The sequence below is a fragment of the Capsicum annuum genome, chromosome 7 (assembly GCF_002878395.1).
Source record: "Capsicum annuum cultivar UCD-10X-F1 chromosome 7, UCD10Xv1.1, whole genome shotgun sequence".
In the NCBI taxonomy this organism is placed as follows: Eukaryota; Viridiplantae; Streptophyta; class Magnoliopsida; order Solanales; family Solanaceae; genus Capsicum; species Capsicum annuum.
Genome location: NC_061117.1, coordinates 192,486,650 through 192,512,028, shown reverse-complemented (window position 1 = coordinate 192,512,028; position 25,379 = coordinate 192,486,650). Strand labels below are relative to the sequence as shown.

Genomic DNA, 25,379 nt, shown 5'->3' with positions numbered 1-25,379 from the left:
CAGTGATCTGTTCAATCTATATCACTATTACTACCAACTTTCCTCCATTCAAGAAATCTATTCAATCTATGTCATTATTACTGACAACTTTCGTCCATTCAAGAAATCTATTCAATCTATATTATTATTACTAACAACTTCCTTCTATTTCTTACTTTATAAAAATAAATTTCATGTGTACATGTAATTGTTTAAATTAGTGAATAAAATAAATCACGTTAAGTAGAAAATGATACAAATAAGGCACATTTCTAATGTGTTATCAAAATAAGCTATTCGAAATTATTTATCTCAATTTATATAATTTTTGTAACGTGATGAATTATTTAAAATGTGTATAAAATGATATTACAAATTTTGAGTTATAAACTAAAATTTTTAACTTGCAGCTTTCATTGTAAAGTGTTATAATATTTTATTCTAATAAATGAATTTTAGTTTTTTTAGAGAGTCACAAGTAGAATGAAAGAATGGAAAAAGAAATAAAAACAAAAATTAGGCATTTTCAAAAAGTAAAAATTGATTAAGAAAAAGAATATTTTGATGTCAAATAAGTAATCAATTAAGCATAATAAATAATAGGTATTTTCCAGTTTGTTACGTTATAGAGAATCAAGTATTCAAAAGTAAAATTACAAAGCAAATAAATTCTTAACGTCTTCTATCGGGAGCTTGTTCTTGAATGCAAAATTTTCTGAAATACGAAACTGTTGATTTAAGTCCTACAAAATTTTTATTTATTAATATATTAAAATTTTAAAATCATTAACTTAAAAAGTATGTAAATCAAGAAAATAACACCATACAAATGTCTGGGAAGACTCTTCAACAACATTGGGTTCATGGGACATTGATTCTTGTAATAACATAATAAATTATTAATATACTATTCATTATAAAGGTAACATAAATATAATATAGTAATAGTGTCGTACACTTACCTCAGAAAAATTTAATCTTGCAGTGAAAGGAGAGTTATGCAATGAAAATTGACGCGTTGTGGGATGAACATTAGAAAAGTATCCGTTAAATTGGCTTAAGCCACTTATTCCAACAAGTGAAGTTACAAAATCAGAACTTTGTTCATGAGAATAATTTATCCCACTAGTCGAGGCTCCAACATAGTCATATGTGGGGTAATATGGCTCAACATTAGTTGTAGCTAGTGATAGATTGAAATTACTTTCATATTGTACCCCATGATCACTCGAATTTTCTTTATCAACTAAGTTATGTTCAACATGAACTTCGTTCCGTTGTCGTCCATCCCTCTCACCACCTCGACAGACTCTCTCTCTTGGTGCAGCTGATCGTTGACGAGCTTGAACTGGTGGCAGCTGTTCATATTCATTTGGCGGTGTGTAATCTTAATGAAAAGTCAAACGTATTCCTAAAGCAACAACAGTCATTGACTCTAGGAAAATCGATGCAAATTGCGTTACGATTTGCTTCACCTCTTCTGATTGATTATTCACAAGACTTTGAGCAATTTGATATGACCTTATATGTCCTCTAACCTAAAAAAAATTAAAATTAATACATTAGTTGCTAAAATATCATTGATATGTATTAACAAATATTTAAAAAATGTAATACCAATGTTTCATGTTTGTGTGCAATTGATTGGTATCCAACTTGAGCAATATGTGTTGAATTTTCCTCAGCCTCTCGTCAAGGAAATTAGCTGTGGGGACAATTATAAAGCATGAATGATAGAAAAATCATTGATTGCAATCTTCTTGGTTGACCATGTAATTGGGGTGAACACTACTGTCATAGCACTCATTCCATTTTTGTTCCGTTTCGGTTAACACAATCAAATATGTATCATTCATAATTAATTCCACAAATAAGTGAAACTTTAGCCATCCAAATAACACGTCCTCGACGACACCATTCTAACAACTCATTATTAAGTTACTCAGAATATGGCTGTCAAATTAACTACAAAATAATAAAAATATTATGATTAATGTGTCACAAAAAATTTATCTAATTTTTGCTTTGTTTAGTAAACAACATGTATATGTTTACTTCACCTTTACTGGTTTAATTGGTAACAACTCATAACATTTAATATAGAATTTTTAAAAATATAAATACAGAATTTGAACTACATACGTGTAAATTTTTGCTATAAAATTCAACATTATTAGGACTACCTTCAATGAAGTGGATGATGTTAAGAATTCAACACTAACCCCAAATATGTATTTTAAAAAATCTACTATAAAGTGGATGATATTAATGCCAACTACCATTACTTATAAAGAAATATAATATGATTGTGAAATATCTCTTTAGCAATAATAAAAATTATATATAGCAGGGTCTACGTTTTATAGCGAAAGTTACTACATAGTGTATGGACATGACTCTCCAAAGTATAATAGTTAATATTTTATTTGTTATAAAAATTTAGAATTTCACCACTCTTATATATATGAGCTTTATTTAGTTGGTGGAGCATTGCGTTATATTATTACAAACAAAACAAATTAAGGAAAAAAATGATATGATAATATAAAAAACACCTGCTTCTCAGTAAGGTTGTCGAATACATCTCTTATTATGAATAGCACACTACGAGCCTCATTTTGATGAGTTCTACCTCGAGACCATTTACGTGCATATGCGGTCGGAACCTCTGGATTTTTCTCGCACTGAGGCAGCGAAAGTGGTTGTAATGGGATTATATGCTCCCATGCCCATACCTATAAAAATATAATCAACAATAGTTATCATCATAGTAAAATGAAGTAATTCAAAATAGAAAAAAATACTATAAAGTTTCCATACTTTCAATAACGAAATAAAATCACTAATGCGGCGCGACTTTTCCATCGACACACGACATAAACAAAAATAGAGGTACTGTTATACCCCATTTTAACACGAGGCCAAAATAGTGTACAACATATTGGAAAACTCCTAATTAAATTTAAGGAAGTCGACACCAAATTAGTTCTACGATGAATTAGGACACCTATTATAAACTATGTGATTAAAAGAAATAAAGACTTCATTTTAAGGTCTGCTTATCCTACGATTCTAGGTAAGAGTTCTAATTATCCTAAAGGGAAGGGATTAGACACCCTAAAAGATCCGCTGACTACGGTTAACCGGCCAAACTTAGGTTAGATATGAAAATCAAATGTTATTAAGAAAGACATAAGGCATTACAAAAATATACATCTTATTAAATAAACAAACTAATTATTTATAAGAAAAGATCAGAAAAAAAACTTTAAATGAACCTCCTCATAAAATCAACTTTTTAAAAATTATCCAGGATAGCTAAAAAAAATTTATAGTTATTTAAATGTACAACAACTTGAAAAATTATTATTTATCACAATACGATTAAAATAAATAAAAAAATAAAATATTTTTTCTTGTCATTTGAAATCCTAAAAAGGGGCCTTGCGAAGTCGGTTTGGCAAATTGTCATCTTTTATTTGAAATTGATGAAAAATAAAGTTGATTTACTATATCTAAAATTATTAAGGCCGATTTCCGAGTTCAACGACAATAAGCCCATCTACCACAAAAATTACATCTTTTAACTATTTCGATACTATTAATTAGTGAAAACTAACTTGGTTCTATGGATAGGCTACTATTTTATGTTAAAGAAGCATTAAAGGATTCTAACAACTCGGTCAATTATTCTAAAAAGGCATGCCTTAACTACCGAATTTTAAAACTTGAAAGGACATTAAATTAAATACCTAAGTCTAGCGATTAATGCTAAATTTAAAACCTAAGAGCTGAGAAGTGAGTAATTAAGATGCTATCACATTTAAAGATTCACATTAATTCAAATAAGACATACAAAATATAAAATTTTAAATAATAATATGCAAAATATTAAACGAAAAAAATAATGAGTGTGTATAAAAGAAGAATAAATATTGAAAAGAGAGAAAGAGACACTAGACTGCTAGACGGAAATGTATAATGAGATATTTGGTCGCTTCTCTGCTTTGGACAGAAATGGAGTCGAGCCATGAAACTCCAAGCACACTCCTGAGCGTACATGTGAAGTAAGAAAGAAAAGGATTAGAAGTATGTGTATAATTAAAATCAATGACAATGTGCAACACAAGTTGATGGTCATTAATAAAATTCTCTTTACACCATTGACAAATTAATTCTTAACATCATGTTCTCCAAAAAAAAAAAAAAAAAACAACTGAAGAAAGATTGCTTGGAGAAATATAACTTAATCAACATGACTTTCATATATCATGTAGGCATAGAACGGTTCATAGCTTCCAACAAATATGATAAATACCCATAAAATAGTTTTTAAAGAAAGCACCCATTTAGCAGTTCTAGGTATATTAAACAACTAAGAGCATACTAAAGATTTCTCTCCAACAAGAATATTAAAGATATAAGTTGAGCAAACACAGGGAGATTAAGTTTGACCAACACTCTGTGTCTTTCAGCAAACCAACCTAAATACTCTAAATTATTTAGTCATTGTACTACTAAAAGAATTACTAACAATATAATTTCTATAGCAGATGTGATGTTCATATTTTTATCAAGAGTACTTCTTAACTATGATAGCTATATATATGAACTTTCGCGAACTCCAAATCTGGTTTTTTAAACAAATGCTAACACAAAAAAAGTAAAAAAGATGGAAATTCACAGTCAACGAAAAAAAATCTCAAAAAGAAGCTCTTTATACCGTGCTTTGACACACATTTTTGGCCTAGGTCAAGGATTCGACGGGTCCTAAGGTGACTAATCGCGAAGCTGAAATGTACTCATCTCTATTTACTATCAGCATGAACAAAGAAAATTTTTAAAACAAACCCATTAACCACAAAGTCTAAACAGAACACCTTTACATGGGAGACTGATGAAAATCTGAAAACATGGTTCAGTATGTAACTAAAGATTAATTAAGTAATGTCCAAACAGTATGGCTAACGACCTTCTAAACAAACCTCTATGGGCATGTTTTATATACTATAAAGATGGAAAGAATGAGTTAATTTCCAAAAAGAGACGTTAGGCATCAACACATGATCTTAAAACATGATTTGTGGATCAAAAGCATTGTTTACTGCAAGAACAAAATCGCTAAGAATCATTAAGGTAAGCTGAAATGCAAATGTGTTCTAAATTTGATATTAGTCTTGCTGACAACGAAGATTATCAAATTAAAATCTAATCACCAGATAGTACATACAGTTCACGATTTCACGTAGTTTTTAGATTACTATAAAAAAAGATTCCTAATTGCTCACTTCGTAAGCCTCTTAATTATGAGGGACAACACACTCAATTCAGACGGCAAAATATTTGAGTACATAGCAGCAATCATAGGAAGAAACCTACTGCACACAACTTATTATTTGTAATTGTGAGGAGAAAAAGACATTATCGAGTTAACACTTTTGGTTCTACTTATATATACCTATTAACAAACAAAAACAAGTAAAAAGCCTTGGTTTCACCAAATTCTATGCACCTGCTAAGCTAAATTCAGGGCTGTAGATTATCCAAAAATGTGTCTTAGTCAATTTTAAGAATTTGAAACAGAACATCGCAATCAAATTTAGACTTACAACTTCACCCTTTCGACATAGCTAAAATTTAAAAAAGATACTTTACCGATTTTGGATTAATGAAATCGTCCAGTAATGACTTTCAAATAAACTGAATATAAACTAATTTTTCAGATGCGTTGATGGGTAGCCAGTAAAAGAACCTTTTATTTACATACAAATCCTTAAAGCATATCAAAGTGATCCCATCTACCTAAACGTTCAACTTTATTTTTTAAAACCTCTTGACAGAGATTTTAGAACAAGAACAGGCATAACAGGATCCGACAGACTTCAAAACATAATGACGTGAACGACAAACTTATTCACCAAAGTAGTTTCTACAAATATTATCAGTTATCGTTAACCATTTTACTTTACAGATTGGAACTACAGGAAACAATGAAAAAACAACACATCCAAATAGGTAGAATTTCGACAAAGCACAAAGACTATTGAACGACTCTATTTTATTTCTAGGAACCAAACCGAAATGAAAGGTGAATATGATTACCTTTTGTGGAGCAGCGAATTAGTTTTTCCTCGTCGGAGATTAGAACTCAGACTTTGGACTCGGAAAGGGAGCGAGGAAAATAATAAGGAAAATTATGAGTTTCTTGATATTTAGCAACTAACTAGTGATAATTGTTGATGATTCCTATCTTGCTGATAAATATAGGAGCCCAATGACTCATTTTATAGCCAAATTTGAGGAGATTGCAACGGTTCTCAGGTTCCCAAGAACTCAAAATTTGAATTCTTGGGAAAGCCCTTTGGACCTATCGGTTTATGCTGGGCAGCCGTCGAATCAAAGAAAAAATACCTTGAAACTGATGGGTCTTTGAATTTTTCCATCTTTTGATGAAATTACAAAGCATTTGCTTTAACAAAGGGTGATGGGAGGACAGGTGATATTGATTGAGACCAAAAACAGAGAGAGCAGACGAAAAGAGATATCAAATTAATGGGTTTTTCTATTTGTCCGATGGTTTTGAGGGTTGAACGGATTGCAGACATGGAAGAGTGTGTTTGGCTAGTCTGGTTGGGTTGTTGGTTGATGTTCAATGTTGGAGAGAAAGAGAAGAGCGGCCCTTGGGCTCATTAGGCTAATAGGATATTTGGGCCGGGTTTGGGGTATATTTGATTGGGCTCGGTTAATAAAGGTCTTTGGGTTGATCTTGATTAGATTTTAAGGGCTAAAACTAGGTAAAGATCTTACCGGATAAGTTAATTAATCTATTTTTTTTCAAATTAATTTCACTTAACTAATTTAACGATGCTTATTTTGTTCTAATTAGTTTTCCCACAAACGTATATATAAGCATATAATTTCCACGCATATAGATACATATACACATGTGCGTGTTATATTTAAAATATATTTAGTTATAATTCAAAATTAAATAAATAAAATAGAGTAAATTTCAAAAAAATATGATAATATACCAAAGATTATGTTAATATGCTAACATATATATATATATATATATATATATATATATATATATATGTATGTATGTATGTATATATATATATATTTTAGAAAGGAATCGAAATGAAAATTTGAATTTATTTATTTATTTTTGATCGAATTTATAAGATGCAAAGATAAGAAAAAATATTATTTTTCAAACTATTAATGTAAAAAATAAGGAAAATGTAATTGAAAAATATCCAAAAAATCTTAAGCATCGAGAAATTAAGGAGTGTCAAAATTGGGTGTCAACAGGTACGATAGCGTAGCGGCTCCTCAAGCCCGTGTTGACATTGCGGATAAGTCACACATGTCAATCAAAAAGTCTATACTAAATTTATTTTCAAATTTGTCAGGGAATACTGTTCCACCCCACAACCAAAAAAGATACAAGCTAACTCTTCATTGCACCTCTTTTTCCTCAGTTTTATCAGTTATTTCATTTAGATTTTTCATGTATTCCTCTAATCTCATTAAAGAAATTCCGTTTCTTTCGAAAAAATCTAGATCAAGTATTCATCCTGTTAATTTGACAAACATTTATTGCCTGCTAATAGGTAACATCTGAGCAGCGCCTGGATGAAGAATAAGAGTTCCATCTACGACCATTATAAACATGAGTTTCATATCTTGTAAGGTTATAGTCGCTTCACCCATTCTCAAATGCAAGGTATGCGTTTATGGTCGCCAACTTTCAACCAGTGAGTAATAAGGGAATAATCACAGGAAACAAATCCAACATCTATAATGCCCCTAAAATCACAAAAATAATTAAGAAGACGGGTGATGGAACGAATGATTTTTAACATATTGTCAAAAATCATTATCATCACGCCGCACTATCAAACATATCTTTTCTCCTTTGAATGTGCCTTTTCAAATAGCATGAACCGATGCTTACTTTGCATGATATATACGTCATACTTTGATGGTTCTGGATGCACAAAGTATTTATATTCCATATCTATACAGAAAGAAAATTAAAATTAGTTTTGATATGGGTTTCATACAAAGTATTATTTTACCCGTGCATGCAACTAAAGGACAAGTTTTTTACACATGTATGACAATACTGACTTAACGTTGGTTTAGGCTTAACAATTTGATATGATAACAACAATATTTGATAAATTAGTAAGCTACAAAAATAATTAATAATATTATTCTACATACTTGTTTGTTAGGTATTGAAAAAAAGTATATAAAAAGGTGATTAAAGTGTACCTTAAAGTGATTTTTTTTTAATGAAATAGACTTTGAACAAAAACAAACACCAAAATAATATAGATGAATAGAGTGAAACTGGTAATGTGAATAAATGAATGAAATGAATGGGTGGTATATAAAAGAAAATTAATAAGGTAAAGAACACATTTTTTACCTTGTAAGGTAAGGGACACATTTTACCTTGTAATGCAGTGCATTTAAAATAAATTCATCACTAAATAGTTCCTCCGTCCATAAATACTTGTTCACATTTGACTTGATATATGTCTTAAGAAATAATAAATAGATGGTTGATTTTACTGCATCACCCTTTGCATATAATAAATTTTTTACTTTGAAAAATACAATGAGTGGTGTATTGTATTTAATACCAAGGATAAAATAGGTAAAAGTAAATAAATTATCCATTAATTTTATAAACTAAACATGCATTGTTGGACATTCTCAAGTAGAAAATTGGATAAATAAAGATGTACGAAGGGAGTACATTAATGTCATTAAATTTTCAATTCTCACCAACTTTTTCAGTCAAATGATAAGACAAGTGACTCCATTTATCTTATAAGATAAAATTACCATTTTACCTTACACTTTAACATGTAGACTAACACCGTTAACTTTTTAATGGACAAAGTATTTATCTTATCCCGTTTTGAAAATTTTCCATTTTGATGTGCCCTTTTGAAATTTTGACTGAAAACTTGTCATTTAGGCTCCAAACTCCTAAAGGTTCCATCCCTGTTTGCGTGCAAGAGTATCATTTTTGGTCCTTAAATGTTCAATACGAAAATCAAACCTGCCTAGGCCACTTGAGTGTACATAAACTTGAAGGTTCGTTAACGAAGCAATAGTTGGATCAATTACTAATAACAAGGGCATTTTTATCCAATTTCCAATGAAGGGCATCTTTAGATCAAAAACCAAATATATATTCCCTTCATCGCAATTATGTGAAGGTATTTGATTCAATATAAAATTAAGAATATGAGAAACTTTGAAATTTGTGATCTAAAATAACCACAGATATTAATGCGATAAAAATGTGCCACTAAGTCTTAAAGATAAGTTTTGTGAAGTGATGGTCATACCAATTATGTGGTATGTGTTAGGTTCGAAATCGAGAGGGCGTCATGTAGAAGCTAATAGTTTGTAAACCATAGAGACTATAGTTCAGACGACAAAGAAAAACATACTGAAAATAAATTATAGATATGATTTGTTCAAACAACCTACATATTAAAAACTAATATGAAAAACATTAAACCTATCGAGAGAAATCTCCCTCTAAACAAGACTTTTTAAGGACTATATTGTGGATACTATTATGTTATGATCTAAGAAGATGTGTCTTCAATTTATAGAGGTACAAGACCTTCCCTCCAAAAAAGAGATTAACCAAATATGAAACCAAATATGAAAGAGTTTTATATTTTCCTTTTAGAAAAAGTAAAAGTCATTATGGTATTACTTTTATTTTCTTTCAACAGAAAATTACTATTCAAATTTAATAAGAAAATTAGGACAAAACCCAAATCTCCCCTTCCTGACTTGATTTTCTTGACATAACTTGATCTGACTTCTTCGTATGCATGGTCTTCGTTCTTCACATCATCACGTCATCTTCATTACTGCAGCTTGTCATGGTTAAAAATAAGATCTAAAATATCATATTTAAAAATGAGTTAAAAATTAATATTTTATTTTTATTTTTAAAAAGGCAACAATAAGAATGTTGAATATATGGTTGAAACTTTTTCTCCACATGTAGCTGGACAAAATCTACATAATCATCAAACTGATTGTAGTTTGATCTGAAACCGCCTTGGATCTATCTTTAATTTTGTTTTATCAAACCATTGGATCATTGAATCATAAAATCTGATAGTACTTGTTGGATTCAAAATCGAGAGGGTGTCATGCAAAAGATAATAGTCTGCAAATCATAGAGGCGATAATTCAGACGACAAAGAATAACATATTATATATAGTTTGGTCAAATGACCTACATATTAAAAATTAATATTGAAAAAAATATAAAACCTACTGAGAGAAATTTCTCCCCTGAACAAGGCCCTCTAAGAACTACATTGTGGATGTTATTGTGTTATGGTATGAAAAGATGTGTCTTCTATTTATAGAGGTTCAAAACCTTTCCTTAAAGAAGGATGTTATCCAAATATGGAAGAGTTCTATATTTTCCTTTTAGAAAAAGTAAAAGTAATTATGGTATTACTTTTATTTTCTTTTAATAAAATATTAAACTCAATTTTGATAAGAAAATCAAGGCAAAAACTCTAATAGTATTGAGTAGAGTATTGGTCAGCCAAGAAGTAACAAGTTCAAAAGATGAAAGTACAGAAATAAGAATGCTTAGATGGGAGAATGAACATACTAGGAGAGACAAAATTAGAACAAAGACATTTAGGACATGGCGGGGTTGGCTTCCACGGTGGTTAAGATAAGAGAGGTGAGAGTGTAACGACTCAAATTTTGATGAATTATGTGAAATATATATTTTGTGTGATTTAACTATTTTACCTCTCCCCATGATTGTTTTGTGGTATTTTTGGGGTGTGGGGATGATTGACATGGTTCTCTATGCATTTCGGTATGATATATGAAATTGTGATTTTTGGTGGCTTTGAGAGCCTTATAGTTGACTTCTGTCAATATTTATTGATTTGTGCATCGAATAACAAAATATTGATTTTAGGGTGTTAATATGGTTGCGTGCTTTTATGGCTTTTAAATCTTATTTTGATCCTCCGTTTGAAAAATTATGAAATTGAGTTTTGGGGTTAATTTTGTGAAAATAATATTTTTTCAAAAAATCTGATATCGCCATTGAGTTTAGAGCATCAAATTTGATAGGGTAGTATAGTTCATTTGCATTCATCGGGTTTCGAATGAATCACGAGGGGTTTGTGGAGACTTGAAATTCTCCAAGTGTCCAACAGGTATTGCTGCCATCGCACCCGCGAGTGACTGGTCGCATACGCGACTCAGCAGATCAAGCGCGAGTGTCGCATACACGACTTCTTGACCACGATTGTGAGTCAAGCATACGTGAGGACCAAGTCGCGATAGGATACCCGCCATCAGGCCAGGTATCGCGTACGCGACATCTGGTCGCATAGGCGATGCCTAGGTCCTATATATACCTTGTTTTCATCATTTTTCATCATTTTTGAGACTTGGAGCTTAGGATTTTGAGATTTTGAGCAATTTCTTCCGTTTCTAAGATTGGGTAAGCTTCATAATACCTATTTCAACTGCTTTTTCTTTAAGCTTATCCCTTAATTCTTATTTTAAACGCGGATTAAAAAGTGAAAATTGAGGATTTTGGCCGAAAGACCTAAAATTTATATTTCTTCAATTCAAACTCCTGTTTTCAACCCGTTTTCACTTGGGTAAGTTTCTAATCTTATAAATATAACTTTTCTCTCAAATTCATCTTAAAAACAACTCCAATTCTTAATTTTTAAAATGGATTTTGGGAATTTTTATTGGTAAAGCATGGAAATGGTTTTTCAATGATTTGGGACTCGTTTTAAACTAATTTTCACTTGAGTTTTTAGCTGTAACTCCTAAAATATGGATAACATGTTTCAAAAATAAAATTATGATTTTGCCCTTCTTTTTTAAAAATCTATTTTGGGAGTCTATTTTTACCCCAACTTGAAAATAGACAATGGGTATCGTTGACTTTATTTTGACGCATAAATTCTATATTTTCATGTTTTAGTTGATTCTGAACCCGTTCGTGAGAAGTGAGGCTTCAGATTGAAGACTTCTGGACTGATGTTTGACATTCAAGATAGGTTATGACTTAACTTTCTTCAGACTAGGCTGAGTAGTTAATGTTGATACAAAAGCATGTTAAAGGTGTGAGAACTAATTATGAAAATGGCTATATTGTTGTGCTCGAGTGGGGGCTGATATATTGATGTATTTAGTTATTTTGAAATATTATTTGCTATGTGTGACCGTGGTGGGTCCTATATGATATTGTTGGCTTTGTATACGTGACATTAATTGTATTTTGTTTAATGAAAAAGCCTAATATTATATCAATGGTGTATTTTACTCTATTGGGATATGGACTATGTTGGATTCATGGGTGTTTAGATTAGTGAGTGGATTTTGGCTCACTTGATTGATATAATGGTTGGATATGGAAATTCTCATTTTGGTTGATTGCGAGCATTACATCCTCATATCATATACATTCATGTAACATTGATACCATCTTGGAAATACTGAAAACACTGGCTTTTTCTGATAGAAAATATTACATCTTAAAACCCTCTATCGAATGATGTGTTGGAGAGGAGATATGAATATGATTTTGGATATGGATTGTATACGGATTGACGAACCCCTATGGGTCCTACTTTGGAGGTGTATATAGAGGTTGTGCGACAACTTCGTGCATTACATTATGATCATCATCATCATCATCATCGTCATCTTCATTGTATTTCATATGTTGCGTCATGTGTGATTGTATTTTCTGCCATGACTTTATTATTTATCCATTTTTTCTATTTTTCTTTACTTGTGTTCAATGTGATTATATATATTATTCTTTTTTTCTCTAATTGTGTTATTATATGTGTAGATATTAGAGCTGTTAGTAGAGACAGTGTGAGCTACCATTTGGAACATTTTCTAGTTGCAGGTGACGTGTCCTTAGCGTGTATTTTGTATGATTTATTTTCTACTTTGCTCGGTCGATCTATGATACCTACTGAGTACAAGTGGACCATACTCGCCCCACTATGCCCTTTCGATAGAGATCCTGGTTCGAGTGCGCCTCACGGTGGTTCATTCAGGTGAATTTTGGAGCTATTCGAGGTAGCAGATGGATTTTTGCTTCCGGAGATGACTACTACCTTTCTTTACTTAGCCTATGCCTTTATTGTATTCAAAGACAAAGTTGTTCCAGTTTCGGATATCTTATGTATTTTGATCTCGAGTTGTACTAGTTATGTTCTTGCACTGTGATGCTAGATTTTGATATTATGATTTGATATCTTTGGTTATGTCTTTCCACTTTCATTACAATTGTATGGTACGACTGCGTTCTAGGAGCCCTGTCTTGGGTATTGGTGTTATTTCTCTTTTTGTATCAGTTTGTGTGATAGATTTATTTATCAAAGTTTGCCGCGACAAGTGTCATCATAATCATTAATTTTTGCATCGTAACAGAGAGTGAGATGATTAGGTCATATGAAGTGGAGATGCATAGATGTCCTAGTGAGTGGGTTTGTCAATGGCACGGTTCAGGCAGTTATTTTATAAAACTTATACCATACTAATTTTTTGGTTATTTTATTTTATATAACCAAAACCAAACTTTTGAAAATCGTCCTATCATCTCAGTTTCTCTTTGACATCGGTATAGTTTGGTTACTTTTTAGTGTTTTTTATTTTAAAATACATAAAAGATAGAATATTCTACCATGTATACTTGCATATGACTTTGACAAAAATATCTGGACGCTTCAATTGTTTAAAAGGGGATATGATGAATCAAGAAAACATATAAGAAAACAAGAATAGAGATTTATCTCATTATTTTATAGTAGTGTAAAACAATATTAGGTAAAGATAAAATATAATTTAGTTAACACGATCCTGAAGAAATCAATAAAGATGAAACTCAAGAACGAAATCTACTTAATTTAGGTATCCAATAAGAGAAATTTAAATCATAAGAGATGAAAATTATCTAATAACTTGTAAGTTGTTACCCAAAACCTTGTAGCTTAGTAGTTACAATTCAAGAGTTGATATGCTAGAACTAATTTATTTTCGATTGGAGTAGCATAATAATTTTCTAAGTTTATATAAAAATCATTAGTTTTGCTTTTAAAAACCCTAAAAATCGATTTGGGATAATTCGGTTCGATCGATTTAGTCAGTTTTTCAAAAATCATTGACACCCCTACTAGAAAGGAGGCGTGAGAGGTTTGCTGTGATATATATGAAGAGAGGTGAAGATAGACGTGGCACATCTATATCGTACCAAACACACGATTCTAGTTAGAAAGATATGGAGGTCCAGGATTATGAATAGTTGAGTGTTATCTAGTTTCCTTGTTAATATTGTTACTGTTACTGTTCCATTATCTTTATTGTTTTGAATTTAGTATTATTGTCTTTTAGCTTCAATTATCAATTTGTGATTGCTATGATTCTCTTCATTATTTTCAATATAATTTTTTTGTATTTGCTTTATATATTTGATTTTTGATATCTTAACTTGAGTTGAGGGTCTTTTAGATATAACCTCTCTACCTCTGTTCTCAAGATAGGGAAAGACTGTACATGCCATACTCCTCATACCCACTTGTGGAATATACTCTATATTGTTGTAGATATTTTGTGCGGTTATGAATCATAAAGGTTCAAAATTCAATTATTTTATATAGAAATAAGTCAATTCTTTTTAAATTGAGTAAAAAGAACAATATCACATAAATTGGGATAGAGGATCAAAATAAAAAATAACATAAACACACACCTTAATCTACCCTATTTACATAAATTTTCACTCTTACAAAGTAATTACAAAAACTCCAACAAATTATGTATCTTGTTGGATGTATTGGGAGCTAATTATGTATCTTGATAGACTCAAAATAAAAAAAAATGTATCGAGAGATGATTATGTATCTTTATAAAGGAAAAAATGTATATTTGCTGGATGTATTGGGAGATAATTATGTATCTCAACAAATCCAAAATTGAAATTTTTAATAATCATTCAAAATATCAAGATTTTCTATAATTAAACTGTGGAATTAAAGTTTTATTGTATTTTCAATAGATGAGAATATCTTTGTAAAAAAACAAAAGGGAGAGAAATATACATTGATTAGTAAGTAGAGTTACGTCTCCTCTCACGCGCAGCGCAGGGGACGGTATTGGCAGTAAGTGGAAAATGCAATGGAGGAAACACCGCCACTTCTCTTGAAGCAACCCAATCAGTTTAAGCTACCTTCTATCGCATTGCTGGCACGTGAGTATTCTTCTTTCGAAAGCGAGAGCACGGCCAGCTGATCTTCTACACTCTGTGTGAACTATTCAGAAAGTCCACTCTTTTACGTAGCTGTATTCACAATTCCTCATAATGCGCAGATGACAAACACCTATGCTTAATTAATTACACATACTAATTAAATACATCTATATGTACCAATAGGTGTAGAATTAACCATTCAAATACATTGTAAATGTTTAGTGTTTATATACACCAAGCATTCTTACTTTGCCATTAATGTCAATGATCAAAACTTGAAAAATGAGCAAAAAAACTCAAATTCTCCTGCTTCAAGTCTCTCTTGTGTTACTTTTCTGTAAGTGTTTTTCAACGTCGTCATTGTTTGATTGCTTTATTACTTCTACAATTAAGGAGGAAATTGTTGTGATGAAATGTAATGAATTGTACCTTACACGAATTTTTAAGCCGGTATAATCTTTCTAGAGTCATCAGCCAATCATAATTAATTAGGACTAAAAGTGTTGAAATGGACATTGTATACTTTAATTTACATCATCTGGCGCTTTCTTGATTATATATTTGGAATTAGTGACTGAGATAAAGGAGCATGCTTAGTATTATTGCTTTATTGTTTTCGTCATGTTCAGCTGCATTGTTTTTTACTTGATTTGTCAATTCACAATTAGATCATATTTCCCAAATTGGAATTAGGATTTTCTATCTGTTGCAAATAAGGTTTACGCTAAATCAAGATGAGTTCAGCAAACAAATCTCATATGTTTTGCTCTGGCTCTACATTGTCACTACAACGTTTATCAGTTGCTCCTCATTATCATTGGATAATCAGTCTGATTATGATAGAGTAACATTGCTTCTTCCGCCCCAAGCGAGGAATCTCTTGACAGTTAACAGACAAATTGTGGTTAGTAACTGATAATGCAGGCCTCTTCAACATTTGGTGCATTAATAGCATTTGTGCATAAGCAAGTTGTTAATATTTAAGACACCAACACATTGATGGCATTCACGTCAAAAAAGAAACCTAATGTGGATCACTAAAAAAATCTCAACCTTTTGGATTCCATTTTAATTTCTTGATGTGCAATCATTTATGTGATCATTATGAACTGTGTCTCAGTTTCAGGATTTCATGGATCTCTATGCACTATAGATAGTGATATTCTGGACCCTTACATATTAAGTAGAAGCAATAATGATGCCTCTCCAAACAGCTCTCCTAGCATTGCTCCGGAAGATATGTTTCTTTTGCAAGCACCTTCACCATTGATGCCATATACCTACACTGGTGTACCAAAGTTATCAGGTACTCAGAACAACAACATTTTGAAAACATTTCGTGCTCAAAATCAACGAATAAAACCTTACAAAAACAAGAAATCATGTGGACAGGATTTAGTTGGCAAATGAAATGCTAATTTAAGGTCCTTCCTGACTTGTTCAGCTTTGCTTAATAGCTTGTCCATAAATTTAGGCTTATAGACTATAGTGATAATGAACTTCAGAAACAATTTCTCCTCCTTTTTAAAGAAGAGGTAAGGTTTGCGTACACACTATTCTCCCCAGACCCCACTTGTGGGATAACACTGGGTATGTTGTTGTAGTGATAATGAACTTCTAATACATCACAGGGATTGTTCTACCAAGTACGAATAAATTTCAGTGAGTTGATATAAGCTGCTCACTGATGAATGCTGCCTTTTAACTTTTCAGGACATTGTGCATTCAATTTTTCTGCTGCAGATAGTATTTTGAGAACAACATCAACAGATTGCTGGTCTTCGCTTGCTCCATATCTCGCCAATGTGGTATGTTGCCCTCAATTTGATGCCAGCCTAGCGGTTCTTGTAGGGCAGGCTAGTAGTCAGTCACAAAGTCTTGCGCTGAATCTGACTCATGCTAGGCACTGCCTTTCTGATGTTGAACAAATTCTAAAAAGTCAAGGTGCCAGCGAGAAACTTCTTGAGATTTGTTCCGTGGATCCATCCAATCTTACAGAATCCTCTTGTCCTGTTATAGATGTTAATGAAGTTGGAAACAGTTTAAATGCATCGTCTTTGCTGGCTTCTTGTGAAAAAATAGATCCAACTATTGAGTGCTGTAACCAAGTTTGTCAGAATGCTATATCTGCTGCAGCAGAAGTTTTAGCTTTTAGTGGTGCCCCTGTCTTGCTAGAGAAATCAACTGTCATAAGTGACTGTAAGAGCATTATAGTACGATGGATGGCCAGCAAGTACGATCCTTCTTCAGCTAATAGAATCATCAGAGTGCTTTCAAGCTGCGATATAAACAAATGTAAGTGCAGGAAAGTAGAGGGAACAACAATAAAAATATCATAATGTTGGGCTCTTTTGGATCTTGCCTCTCTAAAACACCTATCGAATTATTGAAAACTAGAAGCTACAAGTTGAATCTTAGAAGTCTACTCTTTTTTTGTCATCTGGCATGAGAAAATGTGATACTTTCATAATTTTACTTTGTCCTATAAAAGTTGCGACTCATCCAACGCATAACATGTCATATTTAAGTTTGACATAGATATTTGCGATGATTAATTTAGGTTCATTCTTCTTTCTGAACAAATAGCATGTCCATTGGTGTTTCCGGACTTGAAGAACATTTCCAAAGAATGTGGAGAAGTAGCAAGTAATCCAACATCCTGCTGCAATGCAATGAATAGTTACTTGTCGCGCTTGCAACAGCAGAGCTTCGTCACAAATCTCCAAGCTTTTAATTGTGCTACATTGCTTGGCAAGAAGTTGCAAGAAGCAAATATCACTAGTAATATTTTTGACCTTTGCCATGTAAACCTCAAGGATTTTTCTCTTCAAGGTCAGTTCTTTTGCTGCATTTTTTTCAGCCTGCAATTATCTTCTCTTGGTACTGGTTAGATTATTGACATTGTTTGGGTGTTCAATTTGTTCTTATTACGCGGAACTCCGGATTTCATTTGCATATACTGATGCACCAGTGGATGAAAAAGGTAATGAATTACTCTGTATTATGGGACTATCTTTGCATCAAATAGATAGTTTATTTATTTATTCGCAACAAGCTTCTCTATATTCACTCGATGAAATGGCGCTCTGTAACATAATCGTATGTTGCCTCATAACGTATAAGGCAAATCAAAGTAAATAGAGTTGAAGTATCTGATTTGATTTAGGTTGCTTGTTTAATATTGATCTTTCAGAAGTATCAGACAAACTTCAGCATTCTGGAGTTGATCTTTTTAATATGTTAAATATCATTATGGAATTTTTTTTGGCATATAACATAACATTTTATTTCTTATATACACTTCCCTACTGAGGCATATCATATACTAGTCTTTTTATTAGGTACAACGTACAACATTGTTTGACATACGCAACATGAATGAGTGCCACTTCTCTGATTTCCTTAGTATTTTTGTTCTGCTCAGCTATTGAATGATATTTATGCTTTTAGAGAATTGCAATCGTCGAGTAGAAACTAATTTTCAGTTCAGTGTCACTCATTCTCATGTTTGGCTGATTCATTTGTTTTTAATTCACTGTAGAATCTGGATGCCTCTTGCCTAGCTTGCCTACAGATTTAACATATGACCAGAACTCGGGGATTGGGTTCATTTGTGATCTTAATGACAATGTGGCAGCTCCTTGGTCCTCAGCATATTCTGGTGCTTCTTCTACCTGCAACAAGAGTATGTACAACTTTCATTTTGCCTTCAGAAAACTTTGAAAGAAATTGGGAAATTAGTTTCTTTTACAATTGCAAGGATCTTACTATTGATTATCCCCTAGTCAAAAAAGTGTGTTTAATTGGGATAGTTACAATAAAATGATTTTGCAGATGCTGCACTTCCAGAACTTCCCAAAGCAACATCCTCTCAGCTCAGTAAAGGTATGGCACAATAGTTAGAGCCTTGTATCTCTATGTAAGAACCTGACTCTAATGGTCCGATTTGTTTAGGATGTGTTTCTGATTATAAAATAAGTAATTCGATAACTCGTATAAACTTAGGATGTCAATTCTCATACAATTAGCTTAATTAATACGTTGTTAATATTTCAGATACTAATGAATATGATTAGTGAAGCTGATTTAACAGTAAAAACTGATTATATTAGGAGAAATAATCTGAAAAACACAGCCTCTTAGCCTATTGCTTTTGTATTTCATCATCATGAGACGTCGAATCTTAGAGGGGTGAGAGAAAATTTAGTTAAGTTCATCCTTATGGTCATGGACAGATCTTAATTGGCCAATGTTGTTGCAATTGAATCGTGTAATGAGGCTGCAATTATGTTTGATAGATTTCTCAAGGAGATAATGGAGCTAGATGTCCAAAATATTAAAGAGTCCAAAATTTCTTCATTATAAGGGGGCAGCATCTTTAAGCTGAATACTTAGCTATAATTTCTCCAAATTTAAGAAGAAAGAGCCTTTTTGAAATTTGAAGAGAAGCTACAAGAAGATAAAAGGTGACATGAAAAAAATAAAGACTTTTGCCTTAAAATTTTTTATCTTAAACATGTCATAACAGTTTATGTGGCTATAAAAACTTCTCATTAAGGTAAAATGAGAAGCTTATAAAAACTTCTCATGAAGGTAAAATGAGAAGCTTAAGTTTAGATTGTTCCCAACTATAGATATGTGTTATTCTTTTCTGAACGAACTACTCTCTCCGTCCATCAATACTTATTCACGATTAACTTGACACACATGTTAACCACAATAAATAATAGAGGTAATTTTACTATATTACCCTTTGAATATAATAAATTTATTAATTTATAAAATGCATGAAGTGATAAATAGTATTTAATAACAAGGGTAAAATAAATAGAAAATGATAAATTATTATTGATTTTCTAAATTGGACAAGTATTGTTAAACATTTATTTTTAGTTGATGGACAAGTATTATTGGACCGAGGAAAAAATAAAGAAGAAAATGAAACGGGAGCACAATCTTTTGTTGCATCAACAATAAATTAGAAGTTACTTTTTCTTTTGGGATTATGCATCCAATATCTGAATCAATTAACTCACCTAATCTACATTCAGACCAAATAAAATTAGATATTACTAATCTATTTCAGTTCTTTTGGTGTCATAAATTTTCTAATTATATAGTTTTGAAATATCTTAATTTTAAATTTAAGATGTTGAATTATTCTACAGAAAAGGATCAGAAATATCCTTCAACTATTGAAATTGGCTCAAGAATACCCTTCGTTTATCTATTGAACCAAAAATACCCCTCTATCCACCTTTGTGGCTCAAATATACCCTTATAGTTAACAGAATTTTTTTAAACCATAATTAGAAGTCCTATTAAACAAGTGTCAACTTTTTATTGGTTGTAAATTAAATTAATTAAAATTTCTATACAAAAACATAGGAAACATAAGTAATAATTCAAAGTACAACAACTATAGCCTGCAGATCAAATAGACAACTCCAACATCACTGCATAAATACCTTTTTGGTTGAGCTAGAACCATCAAGTTTACCTCCAAGAATATAATGACAGACATAAGTTGCCTGCATCAAGGGAAAATTGCCATAGAATAAGCAAGATGAGATTCCAACTCATTATTTCAAGAACAGAACACTTATCGTGTGAGGTTGACAAACACTGAAGGTACAAAAGAACCTGAAAAATATTTTGATCAGGTAACAGAGAATTAGAAAGTTTTCCCCCTTTGTGAATGGAACTCTAATTGTAGGAAAGAACTACATTGTTAGATTAGTTCCCCCACCCCACCAACCCCCAAACATGCAGTAGCCAAGCTACTTGTATTCTTGGTTGAAGTAGTAATTGGAGTCCACATACCGACTACCGTAACCCAATACAAGGAAGATAGATGTAATTTCTCATACGAGCAGCAATAACAACATAACCAGTGTAATCCCACAAGTGGGGTCTAGGGAGAAGAGCAGGTACTATGATATTGCCAAACTAGAAGGGAGGCAGGCAATATCTTGAAACACCTTTGCCAAGTCCCCTCTCAATCATGTCACAATTTTTTATAGAAATATCTGGTATGTCCCAATGCAGCTCTTATGTTAAGTCTTATTGTAGCTCCCCCAACATTTGTTGAGAGCATCCAGAGAGACATCTCATAACAACTCAAACTTTACAATATCAACACAATTATATAATATCATCAGAGGTGCAACTGATTGTTAAATTGGTTCCTTCCACCATGTTTAGTTCATGAAATTTTCACTCAAATCCAGAATTTTAAATTCAGCTGTAGCATTCAATAAGGACACGTTATAAAGAGTGTCTATAAAATAATACAAAACCATAAAAAGAGATGAACAAACACTATTTATCTTCTGTTCATGCCAGTTAGAAAGAAGCAACATTAAAGCATTATCTGTTAGAAACTTAAGTAGTCGGAACAAAATACAATCTCATGAGACCAGCAGAAGACATATAGATATATCTGTGATTATGGCGACAACGGCACATGAAGTGAAACATAGCATAGAAACACCAGCCAAGCCTGCAACTTTTATTTGACAAAAATATAATAGAAAATTAACCATAATTTAATTTACAACCAATAAAAAGTTGCTACTTGTTTAATAGGATTTTTAATTATGGTTTAAAAAAATTCTGTTAATTGTGAGGGTATATTTGAGCCACAAAGGTGGATGGAGGGGTATTTTTGGCCCAATAGGTAAATAAAGGGTATTTTTGAGCCAATTTCAATAGTTGAAGGGTATTTCTGATCCTTTTCCGATTATTCTAATTCAATGTAGCTTCAAAAAATTAGTCAAATTATCTCTCGAAAGTAAAATATGTCAACTAAAAAGGAATGGAGGGAACAGCTGATAATTATAGAATGGCATACTTTGAGGGTCAATAATCTGTTTACACCATACACTTGTATTTAAATATGCAAAATTTTCTTGCATTTCAGGAATCAACATGAAAGATATGGTGTATGCCTTGCTTTTTGCTTCAACAGTGGTCATTCAGTTGCTCATTTAAGTTATCTGGATCACTTGAATTTTCATCAAAGCAATATGATATACAGGAGTAACATAGACGACAACATTTGTATGCCCCTAAAGAAAGTGTTAGCACAATAGCTTATATTTACAGCTTTTACAACATCATTTCTCTATCATTCAGCATTCTGTATTTTTCTTTCGTTTGTTGCACAAAAATTTGTATATAGGATCTTTTGATTGACGATTATTGTATGTACGTGGTTTATTTAGAGTTTATATGCTTATTTTAATGATCAGTGCCTTAAAACTCTTTTTGATACTACATTATGAATCACATATCATTTAATACTCCGTCTGAAAAATACCCTCCATGTGACACAAAAATCGTGTCAAGCAGCAAGACTTAAAATTCCATAATTTTAATAAAAATGGTAATCAACGAACATGTTAAATATCAAATAGCGCAACCATGTATACTACAAAAAAAATAAAATATTTAGGAGTACTTTTAGAGACCTCCTTTCAAGATTTCGTTTCTTTACGTTATTTTTTAAACATAATTTATCATATTACTTTTGTCTCCCTTATTTTAATTCTCTATGACTATGATACAATATTTTACCTACCATCACAAGATGGAGAATGACACTTGCCCAATTAATTTTAAGCTTGGTGAAAATTCTAATCCACTTGAAAAGAAAATTACAGTTACAAGCTGCGACCTTTTCACGTGAAGCCAAAAGCTTTAGGCCTTTTTAAATCAAAATATAAATCACATGATAAATAAAAGCGCCACCATTAAGAAACTTCTTCAATTATAGTATTTATTCAATGCTGCCAGCCGCCTTCAGCCTTGCCAGGTTCCGTTGTTCTTTCTTCTTCGACATAAGCAGACAGTACCTTCGAATTATGATTAAAATTTCGACCATACATTCCAACTTTATGGAGGGGTCTTATTATTCTCTAAACTCAATTTTAGCATATGCTAAATTTAATTTAGGAAAGTATTAGAATCCCCAAAAAGTTGAAGTATGTCATAGCAAGTTTGGTCATAGTTCAGGAGTATTAGATGCTTTAATCTTTTTCTTCACTTCGTTTTTTCCTGTAACAAAACGAATTTCAAAAACACCCATAGATTTATTTATTTTAACTCAAGATTAAACATTGATCTTTGATAGCTAATATGGTACCAACTATAATATGTTTTATTGAAAGCCATCGGGGAGAATTAAACACAATATATACATACCGTATTTGAATCATAATCTTGAGTTAGGACTTAGGATTAAACAAATGTACTGTTTAAGAATTGGTTGCTTAATAAATGTACCGATCAACTATTGTTCATTCACTAGCTATCAGACTTTCACAATTCAGAGAACTTAACTCATGGGACAACCGTTGTACCACATATATTAGGATTCTTCTATAACTAGGAAAAAGGGGTTAGACCTTCACTACGTAAATAGTGATTGGACCTAATTTATCCGCCCAATGATCATGGTGTTGGGTTATGGGTCCTTTTTCTTTTTTTATGTGGATAAATAAAAGTTTAATTTGGGCAAACTCATTTTTGTCCACAGACCTATTATTATGAGACATTATATAAGATCCTTTTTAGGTCTTATTTGCACATCCACAAAAGAGAGTTTCAACAGTCATATTGAGAGAAAAGTGTGCAGATTTTTGCCCAAAATTTTAGCTCTAGCAGCAAACTTCAAATTGCTATTTTCTCATCGTTTTTGTCCGATTGAGCCGATTTTGGGACAACTTGTCTCAATCTTTGATTAGGAACTGACAGAGTTGGATTTGGTGCCCCACAACTCTAGTTTTTTATTTGTGAATAGTAGCTGCCTTTTGGCGATTTTGCTCCTTTAATTCTCTTATTTTTAGCCATGTGTTTTATGTTTGTGGCTCATTGCTTGACAATACTTTGAGTGACCTTTTTGAAGGACATTATTGTAACTCTTGGTGATTATAGTGGAAGTTTTGATCTCATGATTTTTTACTTTTCACAATGAGGGATTTTTCATGTAAATCTTTTTTGTCTTTTGTGATTAATTTTATTTTATCCTTGCTTATATATTTTGGTTGATATATTTGATGCCTATTGTCATTGTGCTTAATTTTGTTTGTCTTCTCTTGGTTCAAATTGAAAGAAAGTTTAGACTTGAGTATTCTTCGGTTGCTATCTTGCCGTGTACTTTGTTAGTACCTTATCTTTTTCAATAAAGTTGTATCAGAGCGTTGATTGTTGTTGATTGCCGATTTGAATGATGGAGTCAAATTTGAGCAAAATGACGTGTTTGAATGATAGTAATTATCATACTTGAAAATGTAAGATGAAAGATCTCTTATTTGTCAAGAAAATGCATTTATCTGTGTTTACTTCTAATAAACCTTATTCCATGACAGTAAAGATTGAGAAATTGAGCACCTGCAGATTTGTGGCTATATCAGATCATGGATTGAAGATAATGTTAGAAACTATATTGTGAATGAGACACATACCAGAAGTTTATGGGATAAACTTGAGACACTTTATGCTTCGAAGACTAGCAATAACAAGTTATTTCTATTGAAACAATTGACGACTATCATGCACAAAGAGGACAGTCCTATTTTTTATCATATAAATACTTTTTAGAGTGTTAACCAACTAGGGGTGTATATCTGTAAGTTCGATTTGATTTTATGTATTATAGATTTGGTTTATCGATTTTTAATTTTTAAATATGCTAAATCAATAACCAACTAATAAGATATTTCTTATGAATTTTTAATTTATCAATTTCGTTTTTTAACAATTCAATTTTTGATTTAATTGATAAGAAAATGCTCATAAAACAAATATCAATTTGGTACAATAATTTTTAATGTTGTGTAGTAGTAGCAACTAACATGACATCAATAGGATTGCTCACAAAATAAAAATAATAGCAGCTAAAATGACATATGCCTTGTAATGTCAAATTCCATAAAATAAGAAGTCCACCATCCTACCCATAAATTATGAACCTAGTCATTGCAAACCCTCGTCATTGATTTACTAGAGAGAAAATTCAAAATTTTTTACTTTATCGAGTTATAGATTTTTAGGATATTGAATAGATTTACAGAAATAATAT

General features: G+C 31.7%; 1 protein-coding gene and 1 long non-coding RNA gene across 3 annotated transcripts; one reads left to right on the top strand and one right to left on the bottom strand.

Moving 5' to 3' along the window:
- Positions 1–1,024: 1,024 nt before the first annotated feature.
- LOC107878226 lies at positions 1,025–6,828 on the bottom strand. Its single transcript, XR_007043057.1, has 4 exons — positions 6,082–6,828; positions 2,535–4,029; positions 1,597–1,684; positions 1,025–1,517 (listed from the first exon to the last, which is right to left on the bottom strand). It is a non-coding gene; the product is annotated as an uncharacterized LOC107878226 (long non-coding RNA).
- Positions 6,829–15,157: 8,329 nt separating this feature from the next.
- Positions 15,158–22,541, top strand: LOC107877236 (uncharacterized GPI-anchored protein At1g61900). 2 transcript variants are annotated; one of them, XM_016723926.2, is made up of 8 exons: positions 15,158–15,295; positions 16,416–16,601; positions 17,009–17,590; positions 17,882–18,127; positions 18,267–18,278; positions 18,837–18,980; positions 19,130–19,180; positions 22,218–22,541. In XM_016723926.2, the coding sequence occupies exons 1-8, from the start codon at positions 15,223–15,225 to the stop codon at positions 22,286–22,288; spliced, it is 1,365 nt and encodes a 454-aa protein (XP_016579412.1). In that variant the 5' UTR covers positions 15,158–15,222; the 3' UTR covers positions 22,289–22,541. The 2 variants fall into 2 exon arrangements, with proteins under 2 accessions (XP_016579412.1, XP_016579414.1); XM_016723928.2 differs by lacking the exon at positions 15,158–15,295 and adding an exon at positions 15,488–15,632.
- The last annotated feature ends 2,838 nt before the right edge of the window (positions 22,542–25,379 follow it).

Coding starts and splice junctions, on each gene's coding strand:
- LOC107877236 (XM_016723926.2), top strand. CDS start 15,223: ATGGAGGAAACACCGCCACTTCTCTTGAAGCAACCCAATCAGTTTAAG. Junction 16,602..17,008: donor TGGTGTACCAAAGTTATCAG/GTACTCAGAACA, acceptor TTAACTTTTCAG/GACATTGTGCATTCAATTTT. Junction 17,591..17,881: donor AAGCTGCGATATAAACAAAT/GTAAGTGCAGGA, acceptor CTGAACAAATAG/CATGTCCATTGGTGTTTCCG.